The sequence below is a fragment of the Ceratotherium simum genome, chromosome 36 (assembly GCF_057802395.1).
Source record: "Ceratotherium simum simum isolate JZ-2026a chromosome 36, ASM5780239v1, whole genome shotgun sequence".
NCBI classification, from domain to species: domain Eukaryota; kingdom Metazoa; phylum Chordata; class Mammalia; order Perissodactyla; family Rhinocerotidae; genus Ceratotherium; species Ceratotherium simum.
The window spans coordinates 23,954,451-23,981,082 of NC_141935.1; the positions used below are offsets into that span (position 1 = coordinate 23,954,451).

Genomic DNA, 26,632 nt, shown 5'->3' on the forward strand with positions numbered 1-26,632 from the left:
CCCCGGATCCGAACCCGGGCCGCCAGCAGCGGAGCGCGAGCACTTAACCGCTAAGCCACGGGGCCGGCCCTAGAATGAACTATTTCTCAAAGGAGCATTTTTTTCCCCTTTTAATGGGAAATGGTAGGTAGATACCAAAATCTAAGTGCTAATGAGTTTAAATAATCCCAGAATAAGCAACCAAATTAAAAGCAGGGCCCCCCTTGGCACTATTTGTACAAGGGATGAACCCAAAGGAAAGCCTATTTGGGGCAATATATGGGAGGGGACCGAGTCCGGGTCTACAGCCGGCTCCCCAGAGTGCTGGGTCAGCTGCGGGGAGTGGGCTTCATTAACGCAGATGGCCACTCACCCAGGAAGCCAGGCTGCTGAACCGAAGGCCCAGCAGTAGGGAGATTCTCCTTGCCGTGCAGCATGGTGCCTGGCGTGGGGTTTGCGCTCGGAGCACATGAGGGCAATTGAAAGACCAGGAGGCCAGTGTCACTTCCTCTTCCATCCAAATGAGTGCCGAAAGTTCAGGTTACCACGAGAGCTAAATGTCCAACTGCCTGAAAGAGTGGAACCATTTATTTAAAACCACACTTCCTAGTGCACACTAAAATGCATTAGAATCTACTTGCAAGTGCCTTATTATACCCTATATTCACCAAGAATCTGTGTTTGATCGGACCAACTGAGGGTAGTATTTTACCTGCACAGATGTCTCCCAGCTGTTTTTTTTTTTTTAAAGATTTTATTTATTTATTTTTTCCCCCCAAAGCCCCAGTAGATAGTTATATGTCATAGCTGCACATCTTTCTAGTTGCTGTATGTGGGACGCGGCCTCAGCATGGCCGGAGAAGTGGTGCGTGCCCGGGGTTCCGAACCCGGGCCACCAGCAGCAGAGCGCGCGCACTTAACCGCTAAGCCACAGGGCCGGCCCTCCCAGCTGTTATAGGCTTCTAACATCCAGGAAAAGGCAATATTTTGGAAATACACACCCATACATGCTGGCTGGGACACAGAGCTTAGAAGTGATCTTGGGTTACTCTGGGTATCTGCTAACACTTTAATCAATTATTTGGGGGCAGAAAAGACAGGGATTGGCAGATTCCGTGTTCTCCTGATGCCTCTCGCTTTACTTGTCCTTGTTCACTGAGAGCTCACGCAAGATAGGTGATATGCAACAGCGTGTCACATGCCACCGAGAGCCGGAGAGCTTCTGCAGCAGTTTCATTATACGTAGAAGAGAACAAAATGATCAAAATGTGGTTTAAGTCAAATGACAAAGTTAAAGAAACTTGTATCATAAACCTTTAACCAGCAAGTATTCTGACTGTCACTTTTGAAGAAAGACCATAGATGAATGCTACAGTAATATTTAACACACTGTTTAGCCAAATCTGTATGAGACTGGTTTGAAAATGAGGGAATCATTTTGATGATCCAGAGTTCTGTTTAAACAATAAAAATGAGAGTCTAGAATCCAAATCTAGTGCATGATTCTGCACCAACTGAATACCTCTTTGTATCTATATATAAAAAATTATCAAAGAAATGATTTGCTGGATGATGATATAGAGCTGTGCTGTTCCGTATGATAGCCACCAGCCACATATGGCTATTTAAATTTAAATCAATTAAAATGAAATAAAATAAAAAATTCAGCTGCTCGGTCGCATTAACCCCATTTAAAATGCTCAAAAGGCACACTGCAGAAAGAAATGTCAGACAAATGGGTTTGAGGATCAAATATTCTGCTAGTTCAGACAAATGAGTTTGAAGATCAAATATTCTGCTAGTTCTTCCTGTCAAGTGTGTAGACCATAAGCTTGGAAAATTTATGGTTTCCTTTCTCTGAGGTTGCAATGTTCTTTTAACCTTATTGGTCAGCTATGTGAATGCGGTCGGGAAAGACAGAGGAGGCTTTCCTGCTCAGAGGCTTTGGGTAGAAATAACTGAGAGAAGAAAAGGAATCCTCATTTTAAAAAACTCAACATGTTGGGTTCTAAAGCTATTTTGTGTTTATTTGAATTTATATGGTGCCAACTAAACAACAAAAGAAGCTTCTTAACATTTTATCACTTTCCTGGCACATTAATGCCTTTTGGGGGTGTTGTCTCAATCTCTTGTAACCACTGGCTCTGAAATAAACTTCAGAAACAGACGAGGCCTGGGCCGCAGAGGAGATGAAATCAAAGTGAGGTCAGGATCAAAGTGCGGATCTCAAGGTGGAAGTAGAGCCATTGACCCCCTCGGCTGCCTTTTCCTGGTTCTCTCTCTAATAAACACCCAGGGCTCCGGAGCCAGGTCTTAGGGCCGCGCAGAGGGCCCAACCTGAACAACAAAGGGGGCCGGGAAGAGAGTACTTAGCACTTGGAGAGGAAAGGCAGGCCTCTGTGATATTTTTGGGGGGAGTCAGTGACAGCCACTGTGGCGGGAAATGTTGAGGACGCAGAACAGGACGGCGACCCCAATGGCTCCATCCTCCCCAGTCTGGGCTGCTCCGGAAAATGATTTTTTAACTCATCACTTTTCTACTGTGTTTTTACTTGTATTTACTGGCCTTCCTACTATACAGGAAGCGTCTCTGAGGACTGTCTTCTGTTTCACCTTGCCCTCCCTTGTGTCTATTTCAACAGATATTACTGACAGAACAAATATAAATAATGGCCAAAAGCTCTCAGCAGATCAAGTGATGAGAGATTGGAGCCCAGGTGTTGGGGAGGGGGAATCTGACCGCTTACCAGTGACTGGTGTCTTCAGCTAACCCTGAACTTCAGTTCATTATTCTGAAACCGGTAAACTGACTTGCTTCCGGAGAAGAAAGTACTTTATGGATCCTATTCAAAATGTACTTAAATTCCACAGATTATCTATTCGGGAAAAATAACTTGCAATAATTATTTTTTAAGATATTGCCAAGGATCAGGCTCTTTCCATTTGGGGAAATGGGTGTAGAAGAATTCACAAATATTCATTGTACGTCTGCAGCACGGTAATTGAGTAAGGAATCTAGAACTTGGATTTAGCAAAAGCCACTTCCGATTTTATAGGTGTCTGTCAAGCAGAAGCAGAAAATAACTAACTTTGCACACCTTGGAGCTTCTGTAGAGACTCCTTAGAAGCTGACACCTTGCTAACCCCCGTCAATGAAAATCCCAAGAGACCGGGGAAGTCCATTCCCACAGTGAAGTAGTATCTCTTTCCAGATGCATGACTGCATCCTCTGCTACAGCTGTTTAAAATTAGTTTTTTTAAAAGATTCAGATTTCACCAGTTTTCCCACTAATGTCCTCTTTCTTTTCCAGGATCCAACTCAGAATACCAGAGGGCATTTTGTCGTCAAAAAACTAGGTTTTAAACATGTACTTATAACAAGAATACGTGCACATGATTAAAAAAAGAACAAAGCAGCACCGAAGGGTATAAAGTAAGGTCTCCCTCTCTAACCCTTCACTCCAAGTTCCCTCCCTGGGTTTCCACGGAATCCTCACCCAGGTTATTTTTTAGGTACATACAAGCACACACAAGTAAAACTTCATTTGAGAGCAAAAGGAGGAGAGAAGGGAAGGCTGAAATCTTGTTTCAATATGGAAGATTATAACACCCCACACACTCTCAGGAAATGCCCTGAGAAGATCATGCTTGTTTAGTCCGGTCGGAGGATTATCAAGCTGCAAGTTGAATCCTGGAATTTCTTACCAGTTTAAAAGACAGAGAAGGATGGTCTTACATGTTTAATTGCTTCATCAAACCATCACCAGTTTCCACTTAGGACCAGGCACTCTGTCCCTGCAGCCCATTTTCCTGGCCCACGGCAAAACAGGCAGGCTGGGGCGCCCCTTAAAGGGAGCAGACGGCAGCAGAAGGATGAGGCTTGCACAGAGGCCTCGGGGGAATTTCCACACAGGCTGCAGACTTCCTATGACCCTTGACCCCCGGGCAGAGTTTCTGGGTTGCCGGGCCATCTCTGGCTGTTAAACCTCAGCTGGCAGCCAGCAGCCAGCAAACCTCTGGTTTCCTCCCGAGGTTGGCCTCCTGGTCCCCACAGCCGCAGCAACGGAAGTCAGTCCACATAGATCTGGCTTCCTCACCACCGCCTGCAACTGGGGAATCTAATGAGCCCGGTGTGCCTGCAAGACAACGACCCCCGAGACTGGAGAGGGGCAGGGGCTTCACCCTCCTCCTGAGGGTGGCAGGGAGACCCGGCAGTGAGCGCGGAGTCATGTCGGGAGGCCAGCTTGGCACAGCGGATTTGGAATCATTTGGGCCGCGTCTAGATTGGGGAGTATTTCCTGATCTGGAAAATTGGGATAGGAATACCTGCCTCATAGGGACACACATAAAGCACGACCTAGCACAGTGACACTTCATGATGGTTTTTGAGTTAGTGAAAGAATGAATGAGCACAGAAAAACAGAGGGTCTGACCTCCCATTCCATCCATCCTCTACCTGAAAACCCCAATGTTGGGTCTAAGGAAAAAGGGAGGAAGGGAGGAAGGGAAAGGAAAGAGGGGTGGGGGTGGGAGTAGATGATAGAGGAGCAGGTGGTGAGTATTGTCAGGCTGCCTAGAAGAGCCTCAGGGGCTGTGCAGGGGGTCTGGGACACAGTCCCTGACACCCCCATCCCCACCCCAACCAGGAGAGAATCAAGCACACAAGTCCTTGCAGCAGCCCCAAGAATCCTTTCTGCTGCGACAGCTGGCAAGTCCACTCAGGATGAAAATCTCCAGGCTCTTCCTGAGGTCGTCTTGTAGCATCCTAGAATGGAGAGCAACAGGAGAGGGACTGTCTGTCCCTGCAAGATCCTCCCAACAGAGAGAGCCCCCTTTGAGTCATCCACAGTGAATGCTCCTGGTGACATCAGGGCTCCGGATCTGGGAGCAGGAAGACCTGGGCCTCCTGAGGACCCGCACTGTGGTGGAGCAGTCCCCATAATGGACCACGAGTTTCTCTTTCCATGAAGTGAATCCAGTGACATCCGATTCAACAGAGGTTCACTGAGGGTCCAGCACAGTGCCTTATGCATAGATGTACAAAGTAGACACTCAATAGACTTGAATAAGAGAAACAGGTTCCTGTTAAGACTTTATAATCTTAGATACATAACAATAAACATAGCACAAATCAGGATAAAATGGGAATCTTAAATGAGGCCCAAAGGACCGAGGCAAGAGGGAGTAGAAACTCCACGAGCCCCTCTCATCTCCTCCCTTCCAGCTAGACGGGTCTTGAGCGTTGTTGGGTATCTCTAGAAAGGCCCAATGAGGCGTCTGTTGATGTGGGCACAGTTTCAACGCTGTCCTGCCTACGATACCCTTATTCCTGGGCCCACACGGACAGTCCTGACCAAGGGTCCACACCCCTACACACACCCCCTTCCTCAGGGTGAGTTTACTGCCTCCCTCTGAGGTCCCCTTATCTGCCCCCTCCTTCTGATTCAGGATGTGTTAGGGAGGCGTTGGGAGGCCAGGGGCTGGGCTGTTTGACCAACCTGGTACAGGGTCTAGCACATAGCAGGGGGGGATAAATAAATTCCTTTGATGAGGAAGGCGGGATAGCGGGCAAGGCTCCCCGCCCTGGTCATGGAGAGATGCGCGGCCCCAGGCCCTCGCCGCCCGGAGCGGTGACCTGACCCCAGAGGAGGGCGGTCCTGCCCGCACTCCGCCCGCGCACCCGGGAGGCGCACACCTCCTCTCGGGATGTGGATTGCGGCGGCGGGGCTGGCGGGCGGATGCACGGGGGAGGGGGCGGGAGGGGCCCCGGCCCGAGTTCACGCCTCCCTCCCTCCGTCCCACGGGCAGCGGAAGCGATTATTCCCCACCGGCGTCTGGCGGGGCCGGGGGCGGGCTCGCACCCCAAGAGACACGGGCCTCCCCCCGTCCCCCCTTTGATCGCGCCGCCGCCTGGGCCCCCTCCCTCGGCCGCGGGCCGTATAACTGGGGCCCGCGCCCTCCGGGCGGCGCACCGGGGTCGCGCAGCGATGGCCGCAGCGGAGCCCGGCCAGCTCCCGTTCGGGGAGGGCGCCGCCTTCCCCGCGTACCGGCCCGCGCGCGCCGGGGGGGCGTTCCCGCCGCCCCCCAGCCCCGCCGCCGCGCTGCTCCCCGCGCCCTCCGGCCCCGGCCCCGGCCCCGGCCCCGGCCCCGAGCGCGGCGCCCCCGCCGCCTTCGCGGGCTTGCTCGGGAGGGGCCCCGGGCCCGCCGCGCCGCCCCCCGCCGGCCTGGGCCCGCCGGCGCCCCCCAGAGGCGCGGCCGCCCCGTCGGCGTCGCAGCGCCGCAAGCGCACGTCGTTCAGCGCGGAGCAGCTGCGGCTGCTGGAGCTCGTCTTCCGCCGGACCATGTACCCCGACATCCACCTGCGCGAGCGCCTGGCCGCGCTCACCCTGCTGCCCGAGTCCCGGATCCAGGTGAGTCCAGCGCGGCGCGCTCGTCTGTGCGCCCTGGGCCGGGGGCAGCACCCGGGGCCCGCTTACTTGCCTGACGTTGGGCAAGTCGCTTCCCTTGAGCTTCGGTGTCCTAGGCTGTAAAATAGGGATAATATCAGTACCTGCTGCCTAGGGTCATTGTGAGGCTTAGCTGACATAATTCAGGCACGCGCTCAGCGACTTCGGTCTCTGTTGTTAAGTATCAGGGCCCCTCCGAGGAGGCTCGCTGGTCCCTTGAAACGGTCAGAAAGGGCATCCTCAGCAGGAAGGGGATAGGAAGTCTTGCACACTGTGCCCTTATCCAGGAAGAAGAGAGAGATGAGGCACAGTTGGTGTTTTCCCTGGCACGAGAATGGTAGCCGAGACAGGGCAGGGCTGCCTCCCCAAGTGCCCTGGGCCCCGAGGCCACTCTCTTGGCAGGTATTGGGTCTGGAATTTCGGTTGGAAAGGATGTAGCATCTTGGGGTAAAGCCTGAAACATATGGAGCTCCTTGTCACAGCTTGAAAAATCGAGTGCAAGGTGCGTGTATTGCCCAAAGTAGCTTAAATCAGAATCCTGCAGCTTGGCGGTAATAAGAAGCCAGCCTCTTTGCCTGTTCGTCTGTGGCGCCTTGGTCTGTGTCCAAGTGCAGTTTTAAGTAGGAGCCGTCATTTTAACCCTGGGAGAGAGGGCTTGCTTTTCCGCACATCCCTGGTGGCAAGCATCTGTCAGTTTCAGCAGCTGGCGGGGAGTCTTCCTAGGTGGACCCCCTCAGGATTGGTGGGGAAATAGAAAAATGTATTCACAGAAGTGAAGTCCACTGAGCAAAACATCTCCTTGATTAATTTGAGAAGGGAGTACACTTTCAAAAACTGACTTTCTAATTAATTTTAACACCTATCCTCCTTCAGCATAGCAGCATTTTCCCCTCAAATTCTAAGTGCTAGTTCTGTGACGCTGTCTTTCATTACAAATATCCCTATATAATGCCTAGATAGAACCAGGCATTATTCCAGGTTTGCCCCTGGGGATGGTGAGGCAGAGGAAGCCAGGTGCTCTGAACTTCTAACCATCAGCATACGAGAGCTTTCTTAAAACCATAATGTTCTGGAGTGGAGAGCCCAGGCCTGTGAAACTGGAACTTATTATGAACTAGCATAAGGACTCCAACCGTTTTTCTCTGCCCTCTTCCAGGTGTGGTTCCAGAACAGGAGGGCCAAGTCACGGCGGCAGAGTGGGAAATCCTTTCAGCCTTCAGCCAGGCCCGAGCTTTTCCTCCACCACGCTGCTCGTGGGACCCACCAGAAATGTTTGAAGCCCCAGCTGCCTCTTGAGGTAGACGCGAGCTGCCTGCCTGATCCCAACAGGGTTGGAGGGGGCATCTCTGACCCTGGCTCCCGAGGTCACCGGTTTGAAACCTATTCTCCTCTCTCTGAAGACCTTGGTTCAAAGCTGGACTCCTGGGAGGAACACATCTTTTCTGCTTTTGGTAACTCTTGAGGATTCTGGGAGAATTCAGGATAAGCTCAGAGGAGCCGTGACTGACAGCCAGGGAGACACACATCAGGATACTGTCCTTTCTTGCTTCCATGTTAAGGACACATCCATGTCAACCTTGCTGATGGTTTTGAGTCATCTCTCACCTGTGAAGCTCCCTGCCCTTTCACCTATGAACCTTTACCCATGCCCAGTTCTCTCTCTGTAGCCCACACCCCCTAGGAGTGCTGGCATTCATTTTTACCTACATATCTCCAAATTTGCACATTCAGTTCAGTCTGCGTCCCTGCTCTTTCTTGCTAGTCCTGTTCTTATTTTTTGGACTAGTTTTTCGGAACTCACTATCTTGTTCACAAGAATTCCTCAGCTTGACTGAGTTTCTCTCGTGCTTGACAAGCTGCCGTCTTCTCAGAGTTCCTCCAAGGCTTCTAACCCTACACTCACTCTAACCCATCTCCTTCGATCCTCATCCTCTCCCGGAGATTTAACACTTTTTACATTTGGCCTGTCATCCTGACACTCATTTGTACCTCCAGTGATTCTGCATCCAAATTATTTATTTCAAGAGCTCCCTGCCTCTAGCTTCTCAACTTTTTAAAAATGACTCTCTTTAGAAATCCATAGTAGCCTCTAATTGCTACCAAATTACAAGAACCTTTTGGTGACTCTCCCAGATAACTAACATCTGTAGCGTACAGGACAGTTATGCAGATCTTAAGGTCACCCATCCCCACTCTGTGCCTCACCCATCCCCACTCTGTGCCTCTGTCTCAAAGCCATTCCTTTCAGTTTTGGAACCAAATGAATACCTCTCTATCTCAGAACACTCGAGAGCTCCCTCTTTCTGAAGTCTGAAGCTTTCTCTAATCCCGATTTTGTGCGCGTTACTTCAGTCACCCCAACATCACCCTTAGCACTTGTTATTGTACTTCCGTGCAACTTGAGTGGGTTATTAAATGGTTTCCACAAATGTTTCATTGTAATTCTGTTGAAATGAATTCTGCCCTACAGCACTTAGCACAGTGCTTCATTCCATGATTGCTCAGGACATATGATGTGGCCGTGAAAAACATTGCTAAAAGAAACAAGTTTCTGCAAATGTAGTTTATAGCCAGTAATCATTATATCAGCAGGCCACTGTGCTGAGAAATTTAACTTAGTTAGAAGCATATCTTTGGCTTGTTCAAAGTTTAGCAACGTGAGTCTTTTGGTTTCAGGAGATGTCTCTTTCTCAATTTATACATGAAGAATGTATGTAAATTACCGTTTCTAAATTAGCCTGAGATAAATTATTGTTTTGATATGTTGAGGGATCCCAAACTCCTGAGGACCGAAGGAAACTGTTTGTATATGAGGTAACCAGAGGTGAAGTTCCTTTGTAAACTGCACTTTGGAGGAGGCTCATGGCGAGGCCAGGACTCACGTCTTGATGGTTCTAGAAGAGTCCAACCTGCGTTGAATGGCTTAGAGATCATCCACGCCAGCTGTCGTAATTTTCATAGAGGTGTTATTCAGATGGCTTGTAGAGTAGCAAATCCGCTATTAAAAGCAACCAGGACATAGTTCAGGCTTTAGTAGCAGACCTGACTTCTGAACCTGTCAAAACTGTCTGAAACCAAAAATGAGATGATAAACATTAGCTATCATTGTTTTTACTATGTGCCAAACCTTGTGCTCAGGGCCTACTGTGGGGGTGGCCAGGAGGTCTCACAATCATTTTCTATCTCATTTAGACTTGTGACGTGGCCAAATGATATGATACATTCACAAACTTACCGTTCACTAAGGATCACATTTTCGAGTAAATCTTGTATTAGCTTATTTATTTATTTATTTATTGTGAGGAAGATCAGCCCTGAGCTAACATCCGTGCTAATCCTCCTCTTTTTGCTGAGGAAGACCGGCTCTGAGCTAACATCTATTGCCAATCCTCCTCCTTTTTTTTCCCCAAATCCCCAGTAGATAGTTGTATGTCATAGTTGCACATCCTTCTAGTTGCTGTATGTGGGACACGGCCTCAGCATGGCTGGAGAAGCGGTGCGTCAGTGCGCGCCCGGGATCTGAACCCGGGCTGCCAGTAGCGGAGCGCGAGCACTTAACCGCCAAGCCACAGGGCCGGCCCTTGTATTAGCTTATTAATTGTACTATTGCATTTATGTTGTGTTGTTTTCCCCAGTGAACAATTTGAAAATCTACAGATATTTAAATCTCGTCACATTTTTAATTTCTAAAAATTGTGGGATCGTCTAAGAACAGTAGACTGCACCTCTCTCAAACTCTTGAGACCCTAACTGCTAAATGTGTTACAAGTATTATATGTTTAATCCTCACAACTGCCATAGGATGTAGGGACTACTATCATTTTAAAGATCAAGAAACTTAATTTGGGGCCAGCCCACTGGCATAGTGATTAAGTTCAGAACACTCTGCTTCGGCAGCCCAGGGTTCGGTTCCCAGGCGTGGACCTACACCACTTGTTGGCAGCCATGCTGTGGCAGTGACCCACATAAGAAATAAACAGAGGAACACTGGCACAGATGTTAACAGGGTGAATCTTCCTCAGCAAAAAAAAATAAATAAATAAAAATTTAGTGGTTCACAATCAAACAGCTAATAAACGACAGCTGGGACTCAACCTAGGACTAACCCAGTCCATCCATTTATCCCCCATATAATGCCTTCTATTTTGGCCTGGCCTTTGTAGTCAGGACTAACGATAGTGTGATGGCTTTAAAGACACCCCCTGAATTGGAATTTCTACCTCCAGGTGAGTACTGTCTCATCTTTCAGAGCAATCATCATGGGAGACTGGACTCTTATTGCAGGGACACTAATGTCGCTCAGCGCTCTTTTGAAACTCTTCTTTGTTGAGTCCACAAATATTTGGTGCCTCTAAATAGGCGCTTTACCAGGGCCTGGAAGTAAAATGGTGAGCAAAACCAGAAACGGTCTCTCTCCTCATGGAGCGAAGAGGCCAGTATGGAAACAAAAGAAGATACATAAAATTACAGATGTGACAACTGCTGGAAGGAGAGGTACACGAGCACCTGGAGATGATGTGGTCCAGGAAAGCTTCACCAGAAAGTGATGCTGAAGGTAAGGTCTGTAGGATGGTCAGGAGTTACCAAAGTGAAGAGGAGAGGGAACACAGAGGGCACTGCATGTGCAAAGGCCCTGTGGAGTACGGAGCAGGATGCAGAAATTGGTAGGGGAGGCCAGACCATGCATGGCTTTGTAGGTCTTGTAAAAGAGTTCTGAATTTGTTCTGACAGCCATAGACTGTAGATGGGGACAACGTGACCAGATCTGCATCTTAAGAATATCACTCTGGCTGCCTTTGAGGAGGGCTGAGTGGATACTGGAGATAAGTTAGGAGATGACTGCCATGCTCCAGGCTAGTGATGACGGAAGCTGGGCTGAGAGTAGTGGTGGTGATGAAGATGGAGAACGTGCGTGAATTCAAGAGAAAAAATGTAACAGGCAGATTTTTTGGTCGATTCTCAATGGTGAGCAAGTGAGGCTGACTTTTGGAACTAACTTAAAGTAATTCAGAACCAAATCTACACAACACGTGGTGTGCTTGTTTGTTTTTGCTCAATCTGGCTTTGATGGCTCCCTTTAGAGCTCCAAAAATGTGTTAACCAGTAGCAGCATCATTCAAATTAATGTACAGCTGACCCAAAGCGACTACTTTGAATATATAGCTTTCTTCTTCCTAAAATAAAACTCCAACATAATCTTAGGCACAGTTACTACCATCAACACATGATACCACTGAAAGACACAGTGCTTGATTAAAAAACAGCTGTCCCTCGGTATCCGCGGGGGATTGGTTCCAGGACGCCCTGTGCAGATGCTCCAGTCCCTTAGCTGGCCCTCTGAATGGGCCGGTTCTGCCTCCGTGGATTCAACTAACTGTGGATTGTAAACATATTACACGGACCCATCTGCGGTTGGTTGAAGCCGTGGGTGCGGAACCTGCGGATACAGAGGGCCGACCGTATGTGCAAACGGAGGTACGTATAATTTAAGTGAGACGAGTAAGCCTTAAGAAATGGAAAAGAAATAATGCTTACCTAATTTCTAGGCAGAATATATTAAAAGCAACATTTCACTAGGTCTATAGTAAGCCAAGTAACTTACTTGCTTAGCGTTTTCCACAGTGATTTACTCAGATGGAAAAAAAAACCCTCCCTAAAATAATATTGGATGGTATCATAATTCAAAATGACTTGGTAATTAATCTGTGCCATTTCCCCTCAGAATATAATTTAGTGGAAATTGCAATTCTTTAAAACTTTTTTAATAGAGGGAATACTTACTAACTTATATTAAATGAAAATGTAGACAATATTAATTTTCATAGATCAATTTATTTAAAATTACAAATATTAAGAATAAAAGATTTATGCATTTCTTAATTAACATAACAGTTTAGCTAAATATAAACTCTGCACTAAAGTTTTGCAGTGGCACAATACCAACAAAGAATATGGAAGCATTTTTAAACTATACAAAAATTTCAAATGGAAAATAATCTTATTTCAGTTTTATTATACATTAACATATAAAAAGTCTCATTTTATGAGACATCTAAAAGAATCAAAGCCACTTCTACAGCTATATCTTAAACTCCAAATCTGAAAACAATTTATTATATTTTGACTTTATAATATTCTATATTAAAACAAAGGAAATTCCAAATACACACTTTTTACAAGATTAACATTTTAGGCAGGGTTTTCCTGAAAAAAACAGAAATCAAAAACAAAAAACCCCCCACAACCGAATACAAACCTTTTTTCTGCATTTCACAGCACTGGTTATTATATTTGTTTTCCTTATAAAATCTTTTTACTTTATAAATTGTGTACTGTTGGATTTTAACCAGTAATCTGGTTCAAAAGTTGTGCAAATAAACAAAAAAATAAGAAAATAGTGTATCAGTCTTTTTTTTTTTAATAAATCTCATAACAATAGCACTTTTTGCCCTGAATTGATGGGAAAAGACATGCCAAATCCACTTGCTGAAATTTAGCATTTTGCAGTAATGTTTTTTTCCTGCTCCTTCATTTTCTTTCAACAAACAACAAAGGTTTCTTTTATAAATTATGATAAATTAAAATATTTATTATTATAAAATGATTTATAGAACCATGTCACATCACAAGTATATATCATATATACTTGTAAAGTCCATATTTCCCATCTATATTCCAGTGGCTTCCTTAATACTAGGACTTCTCATATCGCATGATGTTATCTTTTGAAGACTGAGATGGCGATCAACTAAATAAACTGGAGTTGTAATTTTCTAGATGGAATTTCCACATTGGCACGCGTATGCACAAAAAGACCATGTTTCTTCATGTTCTCCATTGCAGTAGTTGTCTGTATGTGTTGGGTTGAATTCATGCACGTTAAAAAATGGTCAACATATTCTTCCATGAAATTATATTATGTTCAGACATTTTCAGTTTAAAAATAACTTGCTAATAAACCTGTAACATAAGCAATGCTACTGCAGCTGAATAATAAAAGAAAAATAAATATAATGCTGGTCAGCAATGCTGGTTTAAGAAGCAGTACAGTATATTAAAATGCCTTATTTGGAGACTTAAATTTCTCTTTATTTTCCAGCAGTTAGGTTATTTGGTGTTGGAAGCCTATGTAAAGGAAAAGAACTTCTCAAAAACAATGTCCTAAGCAGTTGGAGTAATTAAATCTTCTATTCAGTCTCTGTTGGTGTTATTTGCTGCAAAGGCATGTAAGTTTCCCATCTGGCTTAGGCCGCTCTGAATATGTGCAACATGGATTTCTACATTATTCTGAAAGCAACTAAAGAAAGAAGAAAACATGGTTAACAACTTTATTTCACAAAATTAAGAAAAACGAGTTTTAAAAAAGGAAGAGCTGAATTGTAGTTAGGGAATAGCTAAGACAATGACCCCAGGGGAGGAATAAATCTGCTCTTTCCATTAGCCATAATTCTACTTCAGTACTGATTTAAATAGTATGCTCAGAAGAAGCCAAGGAGCCACAGGAGTGCTGGAAAGACGGGGGAAGCTCTGTTTCCAAGTTCAAGTTTCATGCCAAACCCAAACCTAAATACTGTGTCTTCTCATTCCTTTATATCAGAAATATAAAAAATCCATGTGAAATCTGTATTCTGTCAACAGACTGGATATAACTGAAAGGCTCTTTTATAATTTAAAGGATAAAAATTACATGAATGCTTCACAAATATGCGTAAGTCTTAAAACTTGTGCTGGAAATCACTATGAATTTAATATAAAAATGACTAGGGTACAACTTATGAATTACCTGATATTAGAAGCATCTATTGTACTTTTGATATCATTTAATGAATCTGTAAGTGATTTGAATTCAAAGGAATTCAGGTCTCCTCCTTCTGCTAGACACTAAAGGAAAAAAAAATTTCAAACTTTAATTGAAGTATAGTTCAAATACAGACAAAAATATCTGATATAATCTATGGATTATAATTTTTTAGTATCAAATTAGCATAGATTGTTTAAGTGTCAAAATTAAGAAAATATTTTCTCTGAAATTTACCTTAATTTGTAATAAAATAGCTGTAAGCTTGGAGATTAAGTCTGTCAGGTTTTCGTTTTCAACACAGGGCTGTCCTGTTGAGGAATTTGCATGCCGAACAATTTCCTGCGCTTCTTCCTCGCACCTTCGTCTCATGTCTGTCGGCTGATCTGCAGGCTGCAGCCCCTGGTCTGGAGCAAGCTGAATACAGATGATTGAAACATATGACGTACATTCATAAGGCCATGATAATTTCTGTGTGTTTGTGCCCTGTCTTCAGATTTGGATTTTTACAAAACTATTATTTATAACAAAAATGTTAACTCTTACCTTAGAAATTTTTTCTCCTCTAACAGTTTTTTTTTTTCTGATTTGTTTTATTTTTTTGGTAACTTTTAATTTTGATATAATTTGAAACTTCTAAAAAAGAATAGAACAAAAAACTCTTGATAACCTTTCACCCAGATTCACTATTTATGGTTTACTCCATTTGTCTTATTTAACATTTGATCTCTGTGTGTATATAATTTTTTTCCCGTTAACTATTTGAGAATAAGTTGCCTCTTACCCCTAAATACTCCAGTTTGTATTTCCTAAATACAAGGATATTCTCTTACATAACCATAGTGCAGTTATCACAATCAGGAAATTTAACATTGATATAACACCATTTTCTAACAGTCCATATTCAGATTTCATAAATGTCCCAATAATGTCCTAGACATAGCTATTTTCCCCTGAATGCATTTGGCTGTCATGTCTGTTTAGATTCCTTTATTCTGGAACAGTTCCTCAGTCTTTCATGACCTTGATATTTTTGAAGAGTACCAGCCAATTATTTTGTATAACGTCCCTCAATGTGGGTTTGTCTGTTCCCTCATGGTTAGACTGAGGTTATGCATTTTTGGCAGGAATACCACAAAAGTGATGCTGAGTTCCCAGTGCATTGTGATTAGGAGGTACATGATGTTGATCTGTCACATTACTGGTGATGTTATCTTTGATCACTTGGTTAAGGTAGTTAAGTGTCTTCCAGATTTCCCCACAGTAAAAGATTTTCCCTATGTAACTGATAAGTATTTGTGAAGGGATATTTTGAGGCTATGTAAAGATTCTGTTCCTCACCAAACTTTTACCCACCAGTTTTAGCATCTATTGATGATTCTTGCCCTTACCAGTTATTATTATGATGGTTGCCAAATGCTGTTTTACTCACTTACCATTCTTTCTACATTTATTAGCTGGCATTTTACAATTAGAACTTTTCCTTAAAAATTAATTAGTTAATTAATATTATGGACTGATGGATTATTTTATTCAATGGGTTATGATCTCTTACTGTAATTACTTATGCTGAAGCTCAAATTGTCCCAGATTTGGCCAGTGGGACCCCTGTCAAGCTGGATCCTTTTGACCTGACCCCATAATTTTTAGGGCACATTTCACTTCCCTTGCACAATAAGATGGTCCAGGCTCATCTTCCACTTTCTCTGTGCTACCTCTGGAATCAGTCTCTTTTTCAAGAAGCCCTGTCTCCTTTTACTGGAGAACAGTGTTTAGAAACTAAGATCTGGTGCTGGGTGTATTCATTGCTATCAGGGTGTCACTGCTTCTAGGCTCTCTCTACAGATACACACCTTACTTACATCTGTATTATAAAAATAAGATGAACCATGAGTTCATACTGATTCTTCCTATTCTAATCTAACACCACAGGGTTTGTTCTAGTCTTCCTCTTCTCCATAACTCCCTACTCCAAAGGTGAGAGACCTGGCTCCCATTATCTTCAATAAACTTATTTACTCATGTGCCCCATCCTAGAATACGCAGAGTTTCAGAACTGCTAATCCATACCACTATGAGAAAAAGTCCTACTAACTAGAGTTCAGTATTTGTTTCAAGTTTCATTTACCTTTAGACCAAGGGTATATAGTCAATACTATGTTCCAGTTACTTGGATTAGTTTTTGCCCCCTTCAGTGTGTTTATATTATTCCTTTGAAATATAGTTAGGTTCATTTATTTCTGTTTGGATTCCATTTTACCTGTATTTGTTGGGGAAACAGACACTCAGAGAAACGTCACTCCTCCTTGCTCCCCAGTCCCCACCCCATTCCCAAATTAGTTTCTGGTTTATCCTTCCTGTGTTTATTTTTGAAAGACTAAGTAGACACATGTATATTTTATTTCTGCTTACCCAAAAGGTAACATACTATACATCCTTTTTTGTACTTTACTTTTTTCACTTAACATATCCTGGAAATCACTCCATACCAGTAAACAGAGAGCTTCCTCATTTGTTCTTCTAGCAGCACAGCAGTCCACTGTGTCGATGCACCATAAGTTATTTACCCAATTCCCTATGTATGGGCATTCAGGTTTTTCCTAATATTTTGCAATTACCAGTAAAGCTGCAATGAATAACCTTGTCCTCTAACACTTGTTAAAAAATTTTAATTGAAGTATACATAAATACATAAAAGTTACAAAGCATAAAGTGTATGGGTTAATGAATTTTCACAAATCAAACATGCCTGAGAAATCAGCATCTCGATTATGAAACGAAACATTTATTACCAGCCCCTCAGAGGTCCCCCATAATGCCACCTTCCAGTGTAATACCCTAAGGGTAACCACCTTCCTGACTTCCAGCATCATACATTAGCTTCTGCTGGCTTCTGAGCTGTATATAAATGGAAGCATGCATTATATATTCTGTGTCTGACTCCATCTGTTCAACATTATATCTGTGATTTCATCCACAGTGCTCCACGTAGTTGAGTTCACTCATCCTCACTGCTGAGCAGTCTTCCATTATATAATTATATGACAGTTTACTGATTCATTCTAGTACTGATGGGCATTTGGCTAATTTCTAATTTTTGGCTATAATAAACAGTGATGCTATGAACATTCCAGTGTATGTTTTTTGGTAAATACGTGTTCACATATCTGCTTGGTATATTCTTAAGAGTAGAACTGCTTAGTCAGAGTGTTCTCTCTGAGATGTTCTTATTTTAAAATCAATATTGTACTTCCATGAGAGGTTTGTGAAAATTAAATCGTTTTATTTTAGAAAATGAGCCTATCACAAAAGGCCTTGTGTACATAATGAAATTATATATACAAAAAGATCGATGAGCAACCCACTTCTGCACCTATCATCAGCTTGAACACATTTGCTATGTAGGTAAGTGACAACTACCAGGAAAATAAAAATAAATGATAATGGATGGCTAGAGGAATGAGCAAAATATACTCAGAGTTTAGTTATAAGTAACCACAGTTCATTTCCCTCAGTTCAATTCAAGTGGATTGAGAACATCACCTATGGCAGATCTTTGAGATTTATCTATGAGGCTAGTTATCATAAAAAGCTAACTGTTTAAGAATCTCCTATCACACATAGTGGTGGTTTTACTGGAAACATAAACCTCTAAGAATGCAAATGCAGGGGCATTCTAAACTCATCTCAATCATTTAATTCTGACCTTGTAGTAAGAATTTCTTAAGTAGTAAGAAACTTCAATTTTCGGTGAAATGGTTAAACCACCTTCATATGTATCATTTTATGTGCATGATAATGATAATTCACAAATAAGCCTATGATCTATGTGTTTGAAGTTCAAGAAGCCATAGTTCTAATGTAAAGTTTAAAGAAAGAGCAAACAAAATTGTATATACAGCATGGTCATAACTTTGTGAGAAAAAGCATGTATTTAAAAAAAAAAAGCTGAGGTGAAATAAATCAAAATATAGTCTTTAGGGTAGTGGAAATAAGAGTAAATATTTTTCCAGATTTTTCTAAATGTTTTTGGAGAGCTGTATCATTTGTAATTCAAATAAAAAATCAACAGGATTGATAGCTTACTGTGTGAAAATCATTCTTCAACACTGATGCTGTAAGAAGTAAAAATATATATAAAATATGGTTCTGCTAAAGGACCTCATACATATATTCGCTTAGTTTAAGTTTTCTAAACTGTGAAGGTAACAGTATTAAGCTTCAAATAAGAGTGGAGGGCGCAGCCCCCGAGGGAAATGCATACAGATGACCTACCTCATAGCAGTACTGCTGAACTTTATGCAAAACTTTGTTTAGGTCCTTGTTCAGTTGTTCAAGCTCCAGAACAATTGTCGCATATCTCCGCTGAAATTCAATGCCAATGGTCATGGAATATGACTTCTGAGAAGGAAAAAAATCAGATTTTGATCAGGGTTTTTTTGAGCAGTGCAATTTCAGTTATCTAACAGGAGATTTGACTTATTTATTTTTTTTAATTTTATTTATTTATTTTTCCCCCAAAGCCCCAGTAGATAGTTGTATGTCACAGCTGCACATCCTTCTAGATGCTGTATGTGGGACGTGGCCTCAGCATGGCCGGAGAAGCACTGCGTCAGTGCGTGCCTGGGATCCGAACCTGGGCCGCCAGCAGCAGAGCGCGCGCACTTAACCACTAAGCCACGGGGCCGGCCCGAGATCTTACTGAAAACAAACTAAAGGTTACTGAAATTGTCTATACTCAATATGATACTTCTTGTATGTGATAACAGTATTATGATTATTTATGAGATTGTCTTTGTTCTTAGGAGCGTTGTGATGTCTGCCATTTACTTTTTTTAAAAGAGATGTTATATATAGAGAGAAATTAAATGAAGCAAAATTGTTGAATCTATAGACATGTTCCTTATATTAGTCTTTCAATTCTTTCATAAGTTTGTCATTTTTCAAAATAAAAAGTTGGTATAAAATTGTATGTGCTCATTTAGACTCAACTGATTCTCTATCTGGAATCAATCCAATACAGCATAATGGTTAAGAGCATGGGTTCCAGAATCAGATTATATATGTTCAAATCCCAACTCGATCACCTACTAGCTGCGTGACTTGAAGCAAGTTCCTTAATCTCTGTGCTTCAGTTTCCTCATCTGCAAAATGGGGATAATAAGAATATATACCTAATGAGATTATGGCAAAGAGTAAACGAAATAATACATACTAGCATACTGCCTGCCACATGGAAAATGCTCAATAAATGTTAACTGTTATCATCACTGCCACCACCATTCCATATTCGCTTCCTACCAGAAAGTGTAAATGGACTTGGGTTTGGTGTGCTTGCCTCTCTTCACAATACCGCCAATAAATTACACTATCCATTCCACTCCAGCTACAAATGCTGCAATGAGACTTCTCCAGTCAGGCCAAATTTCACATTTCTTTTTCCAGAGGACTTCTGAGAAGGTGGATCATCATATACTGGGGAAGCACAACTGCTCCTTCTAGGAGGTACAGTTAAGGAAGGAAAGTGTACCTAGACTGTATAGGGAGAAACTGCTTACACCAGTTCCAAATCACAGAATTATAACTGTTTGAACTAACAGAAACCTTCGAGATCATCGAGTTCTGACAAGGCAGAACTCGATGTCTTGTTGAACAGCACACACCATTAATAACGTGTTGACGACTTAATGATGAAGATGGCTAACGTAGTGACTAGGGCTGATTAACGTGCCAGGCGCTGTTGATGGGATCTTAGTGAATCCTCGCAACAAGCCCATGAGGAGGGTACCATACGTCATTATCCCCATTTTGCATATGGAGGAATCAGAGGCCCATGCACGACAGCCAATAAGCACGTGGGATCTGAAGCCAGACTGCATCAGTCAGAATTCCTCCCCCACTGTGGGTCTGACGCAGTGAAAGAGGAGGAGGGGAAAGAATGTCACAGGGAGATTAGGGAAGGGATAAGTTCTGTACAAGCCTGGAATCATCCAGGACATCCTACTTTTTAGTTTACTGTTGGTGTTTCCTGAGTTGTTTTCCCCTTCCTAAGGCTCAGTTTCTGTGGAGTTAAGCCCACTGCACTAACCAAAGGGTTAGTATTTTATAAGAATGCATGAATGCAATAAACAGGACAAGGTGAATTTAACTTCATTTCCCTGTTGGGCTGGATTAGGGATTACTGAGGACATGGTGTTGAGTTTAAGCATTTGATCAAGTCTTTCCTTGAGGATATGTGTATATTTTGGCAGATTCAGAACTAGTTATTCAAAATCAAAATGATTAAAGGCTCTGTATCATCCTGCATAGAATTCAGAAGAGGGGGTCAAAAGCCTTGATCCTCAACTTTTGTGTTCAACGTACTTATGAGTTATTTAAACAAGGCATACAAGGACTTTACACTTGTACATCAAAATGTACAAAGTTAGGAGATGGCTAATTTGTTAGATAATAGAGTGAGGTGACAAATGAACGATTAAAAAAAAAAACAAGCCTAAAATGAAATGGATATCATCCCCTTCAAAATTATCATCAGGTTATATCTCTAATTTCTCAAAATACTTTTGGAGCCCCCCTTTCTTTTCTTTCTTTTTTTTGTGAGGAAGATCAGCTCTGAGTTAACATCCATGCTAATCCTCCTCTTTTTGCTGAGGAACACCAGCTCTGAGCTAACATCTATTGCCAATCCTCCTCCGTTTTTTTCCCCAAAGCCCCAGTAGATAGTTGTATGTCATAGTTGCACATCCTTCTAGTTGCTGTATGTGGAACGCGGCCTCAGCATGGCCGGAGAAGTGGTGCGTCAGTGTGCGCCCGGGATCTGAACCCGGGCCGCCAGTAGCAGAGCGCGCGCACTTAACCACTAAGCCACGGGGCCAGCCCCCCCCCTTTTTTTTTGGTGAGGAAGATTGGCCCTGAGATAACATCTGTTGCCAATCGTCCTTTTTTTGCTGAGGAAGATTGTCTCTGAGCTAACATCTGTGCCCATCTTCCTTCATTTTGTATGTGGGACGCCATCACAGCATGGCTTGATGAGTGGTGAGTAGATCTGCACCCAGGATCCGAACCTGCAAACCCTTGACTGCCTAAGCAGAGTGCATGAACTTAACCACTACGCCACCAGGCCAGCCTGGAGCCCCCCTTTCTAAAACTGTTCTCAAAGTCTTCAGCATGTTTTTCTTGCTGAAAAGTCTTTCTAACACTGTTCTCAAAGTCTCAGCATGTTTTCTCTTTTTTTTTGAGGAAGATTGGCCCTGCACTAACATCTGTTGCCAATCTTCCTTTTTCTTTTTTCTCCCCAAAGCCCCAGCACATAGCTGTGTATCATAGTTGTAGAGTTGTAGCTCTTCTATGTGGGATACCGCCTCAGCATGGCTTGATGAGCGGTGATTAGGTCCATGCCCAGGATCCGAACTGGTGAACCCCGGGCCGCTGCAACAGAGCACATAAACTTAACCGCTACACCACTGGGCCGGCCTTGCACATCTTCCTGAATATCCCTAATGATGGCAAACGTTTTCCCCTATGTCTTTAAATATTCAAACTATGAAGTATTAATCTGTAAAAATAAACGTAAAAGAATGACCAAACCAATTTTGAAAAAGGAGGACAAACAGGGAACTTGTACTGGTAGACAGACTAAATAGTGTGGTAGTGGCACGGATGACAAATATATCAATGAACAGAACAGCAGGCAGTCTTTATACAGTAAACGCCCATATATATGTATATGTATGCCTGGCACATATGCTTGTGTGTGTGTGTATATATATGTTGTTTATATATATATGTGTTTATGTGTTTATATATATATGTTATATATATATGTTGTATATGTGTATATATAAATCTTAGGAATTTAGTATATAATAAAGTTGTCCTTTCAAATCAGTGGAAAAAGATGAACTATTAATAAATCGGGACTATTAGCTATTTGGGAAAAAAATAAAGTTAGATCTCTAACTCACATCATTCAGAAAAGTAATTTGAGGATGGATTGAATATCTAAATTAAAATAAACCACTATAAAAGTATTGCAAGAAAATACAGAAGAATATGTTTATGAACAAGAGGTAGAGAAGCTATTTTCTTTCTTTTTTTGTGAGGAAGATCAGCCCTGAGCTAACATCCATGCCAATCCTCCTCTTTTTGCTGAGGAAGACTGGCCCTGGGCTAACATCTGTGCCCATCTTCTTCCACTTTATATGGGGTGCCGCCACAGCATGGCCCGACAAGCAGTGCATTAGTGCGCTCCCGGGATCCGAACCCAGGCTGCCAGCAGTGGAGCGCACGCACTTAACCACTACGCCATCCGGCCAGCCCCCAGAAGCTATTTTTAACAAAACACGAAAACCAAAAACTAGAAAAGGGAAAATATTGATATATTGACTACATCAAAATTTAAATTTTCTGTACTACAACATCATGAACAAAGTTAAAAAAAAAAAAATACATGGCCAACAAACATATAAAAAGATGTTCAGGGGCCAGCCCCATGGCCTAGTGGTTAAGTTTGGCATGCCGCGCTTCGGCTGCCCGGGTTCAGTACCTGGCGTGGACCTACACCACATGTTGGCGGCCACGCAGTGGCAGCAACCCACATACGAAATAGAGGAAGACTGGCACAGGTGTTAGCTCAGGGTGAATCTTCCTTAGCCCAAAAAAAAAGATGTTCAATTCTACTAGTAGCCTTAGAAATGAAAAAATAAATCAATGAGCGATTTGGTTTTCACCCACAACTGTTAACAATTTAAGAATCTTATAATACCTAGGATTGAAGAGGATGATCTACATTTACTGATATTGTGAAGTGAAAAGAAGAATACAACTTAGTATAACAATTATTTTAAAAATGTATCCCCACCCAAGAAAACCCCAACAGTATATATTCTATAGGTACTTATACGTACAAAAGTGAATAGAAGGAAGAAAAAATACACATCAAATTCAATAAGAATGATAATTTTTTACAATACATTCAGGTTTTACATGTATAAATGTTTTTTAAAAGCAAAAAATACAACATTGAGTTAGGTCTGCATGAATAAAGTGAGCCATAAAGTCAGATATTAGGTTGAACCATATGCAATAATTTAATACTTAAGACAACTTTTGGTCAGAAACAAGGTATGATAGCAAAGTAATCAATAATTTTCTTGTGTGGCTTATAAGGGGATCCTGAAGGCAAACACTCTACAGACGTGCTTTTAGGGGATAAGATGGAAAATGCCAGGCTTAGCAGTTCATGTGTAAGGGTGTGGGGGTTTTAGCTGGCCATAAATTTCTATAAGCCACCATTTCAATAAGGCCAATGTCAACCGACACAGCAAGCGTACAGTACCCAAATATTGGATAATACTAATTCCACCGTATGAAGTATTAGTCTGACCTAATCTGCATTACTATATCCAACCTGGGCTCCACGTTTTAAGACAAATCAAAATAACATCCAGAGGAGAGGAAGTAGAATTGTAAAGGGATTCAAAATCACATAATATAAAAAGTAACTCAAGGGAAAGGGATCTTTTAAAAAATTAAAAAATTGGGAAATATTTATTACACAAGTAGTTCTTGAATATATTCCCACTGTGACAGAATAAAACAATATAAAAACAGAGCATAACAAGAAAGTCCCCAGTCACCTATCTGTGCCCAACACACTGCCCCTCCAAGGTGAGCATTGTCAAGTTTGCTGTGCAGCCTTCCAGTCTCTTTTTTGAGGCACTTCATACACATATACATACAGCTTTCTATAAAAATGGGATCCTGCTGTAAATATCGTTCTACAATTTGTCCAATTCACTTAATGTGTTTTGGAGCGCTTTCCGTGTTGAGTGAGATCAAGGTTGTTTCCTTGAGGAACTCCAAGGGCTCCAACAAAACGGCTACAGCCATGATTTATTTGACTGGTCCTCTTTAGATGGACATTTGTTTCCTTTTATTCTTTTTGCTATTACAAACAATGCTGTGATGAACATTCCTGTATGCAAATCTTTGTGCATATCCATGATTAATTCTCCAGAATGACACCCTAGAAGAATTGCTGGCTCATCAATACGGCCAAGGTGCCTTCCAGAAAGACTGTAATCACTTACATGCCCACCTATAGTGTATGAGTGTGCCCATTTCTGCACACATTCACTAACGCTTTATTTGAAATATTTACAAAACTGATGGGAGGACTAGGAATAGTTAATCTGAAAAGGAATCGAGGATGGCAGAGGTGTAAGGCGTCTTCAAATATTTTAAGTTACCACACAGAAGATGTTCATACCTGCAGAGGGTAAAACTAGCACTAACGGAGGAGAGTTACTGAATCAACATAAAGAACTAACAATGAATTAGGCCACTTTCTTCTTCCGTTTTGGGAAATTTTCTTCTATTATTGTTTTGATAACTCCCTCTTCTCCATTTTCTCTGCCCTCTCCTTCTGGGTATCCTATTGGACCTTTTGGGATTGGTCCTTAATCTTAATTCTCTCTCAATTTTAATTTTGCTCTTATACTTTCTCTCAATTTTTCTCTCATACTTTCCATTTCTATTTTTCAATCATACATTTTGGGAGAATTCTTCAACTTTTTCTTCTTAACCTTCTATTGAAAATATTTAAAATTTTCTTGGAATAGAAAACACATTTGCATGTTTTAAAATTTAAAAGTTAAGTTTCCCCCTAAACTCAGCCCTCTAGAAAGCCGCTCACTTTCTTCTCTTCGGAAGCAACCAATATTATCAGTTTCTTCAGCATCTTTCCAGCGAGAGTCTAAACAACCTCAAAGAAAAAATATATATATATTTTTGCTCTCCTGACCCCACTCTTTTTTTCAAACAGATGGGAACATGTCATATACATACTCAGCACTCTGCTTTTCTCTCTAGACATCGTATCTTGAGGATTGTTCTATATCAAGTATTTTAAAAAGACTTTCCCTGTTTGTTAGAGTTGCATGGTGTTACACTGTACACTGAATTACAAATTTAACCAGTTCCTTACTGATGGGTATTCAGGTTGTTTCCAGTCTTTAGGCACTGTCAACAATACAGCAATAAGTAACTGTGTATGCATTTTGGACAAGGGCAAATATCACTGTAGGAGAAGCTCCTAGAAGTGCAATTGCTAAATCAAAGGGCTCGTGCATTTTTAATCTTGATAGATATTGCCAAAACGCCCTTCGTAGAAGATGTACTAACTCACATGTAAGAATGCCTATTTCCCCACATCCTCACCAATAATGTTTGTTCCAACTTTTTATTTTTGCCAGTCTCATGGGTGAAAAGTAGGATGTTGGTATATTTTTAATCATTTCTCTTAATTATGATTGACTTTGACCACTTTTTCACACATTCAAGAGTCATTTGTATTTTTTTCCCTATGAACTGTCTATCCACAGCCTTTGCTCACTGTCTTCTGGGTAATCATTTTTATTTTTGTGAGGAAGATCAGCCCTGAGCTAACATCTGATGCCAATACTCCTCTTTTTTATTTGCCAAGAAAGATTGGCCCTGGGCTAACAACCGTGCCCATCTTCTTCCACTTTATATGGGACGCCGCCACAGCATGGCTTGACAAGCGGTGCGTCGGTGCACGCCCGGGGCGGAACCTGCAAACCCCGGGCCGCCGCACTTAACCGCTATGCCACTGGGCTGGCCCCTGGGTGATCTTTATCTTATTGCTTTGAGGGAGCATTTTCTATCTTAGAGAAATCAGCCCTTTGTGATACGAGTCGCAAAATCTTTCCTCAATTTGTTGTCTTTTGATTTTACTTACATGGTGATTCTTGCCATGCAGAAATTTTTACTTTTATGTAGGCAAATTTATCAATCTTTTATGACGTCTGGATTTTGTGTCATGCTTAGAAAGTTTTCGTATTCTTTAAATCTGTAAGCTCTTTTTGGTTCTTTGCTTCTTTTAATAGCATCCCATTTACGGACTCAATATTTTCTTTAATCTCTGAATATATTAGTTTTTAAAATTTATCTTCTATTCCCTGAATTATGTTTCCTTAGGTGTTGGTTTTCTCTTTCATGCTACTTTCCTTGAATGGCCAGTAATCTCTGGTTGTTTATTCATATTTACTAAAGGAATGGGTAGCCTCTATGGGTTTCCCTAGTATTGCTCTCTCTCTAGGTCCTTGTGAGAGGCAAGTGTAACTATGTATACAATGAGATACGTCAACTGTCAGGTTGTGCTTTAGGGTGAGTGGAGAAGGGGTACCTGCCAGGCTGTGGGCTCCCTAAATGAGACCAGAATGAGACCTCTCATTCTGGTATAACTTCATGCTAGAAAACTTAGTATTTTATTTTTTTTCATTGATAAGTATTACATACATGGAGAAAAGTGCACAAAATATAAATGTACAAGTCAATGAATTATCAAAAGTAAACACTTGTATAAAAACAACAGTTCTTAAAAAGT

General features: G+C 42.1%; 2 protein-coding genes across 2 annotated transcripts in view; one reads left to right on the forward strand and one right to left on the reverse strand.

Annotated features, from left to right (window-relative positions):
• Window positions 1–5,792: 5,792 nt before the first annotated feature.
• Window positions 5,793–8,895, forward strand: MIXL1 (Mix paired-like homeobox). Its single transcript, XM_004439557.2, has 2 exons — window positions 5,793–6,389; window positions 7,582–8,895. Exons 1-2 carry the CDS (start codon window positions 5,967–5,969, stop codon window positions 7,885–7,887), a joined length of 729 nt encoding a protein of 242 aa, XP_004439614.2. The 5' UTR covers window positions 5,793–5,966; the 3' UTR covers window positions 7,888–8,895.
• Window positions 8,896–12,237: 3,342 nt separating this feature from the next.
• The window catches only part of LIN9 (lin-9 DREAM MuvB core complex component), an 83,486-nt gene continuing 69,091 nt past the window's right edge, over window positions 12,238–26,632 (reverse strand). The window contains exons 12-15 of the mRNA XM_087424427.1: window positions 18,499–18,624; window positions 14,461–14,640; window positions 14,209–14,306; window positions 12,238–13,722 (exon numbers count right to left, since the gene is read on the reverse strand). Of these exons, the coding sequence (XP_087280553.1) occupies window positions 13,617–13,722; window positions 14,209–14,306; window positions 14,461–14,640; window positions 18,499–18,624 (510 nt within the window). The 3' untranslated portion in view covers window positions 12,238–13,616. The remainder of the gene's footprint in view (window positions 13,723–14,208; window positions 14,307–14,460; window positions 14,641–18,498; window positions 18,625–26,632) is intronic.

Coding starts and splice junctions, on each gene's coding strand:
- MIXL1 (XM_004439557.2), top strand. CDS start 5,967: ATGGCCGCAGCGGAGCCCGGCCAGCTCCCGTTCGGGGAGGGCGCCGCC. Junction 6,390..7,581: donor TGCCCGAGTCCCGGATCCAG/GTGAGTCCAGCG, acceptor GCCCTCTTCCAG/GTGTGGTTCCAGAACAGGAG.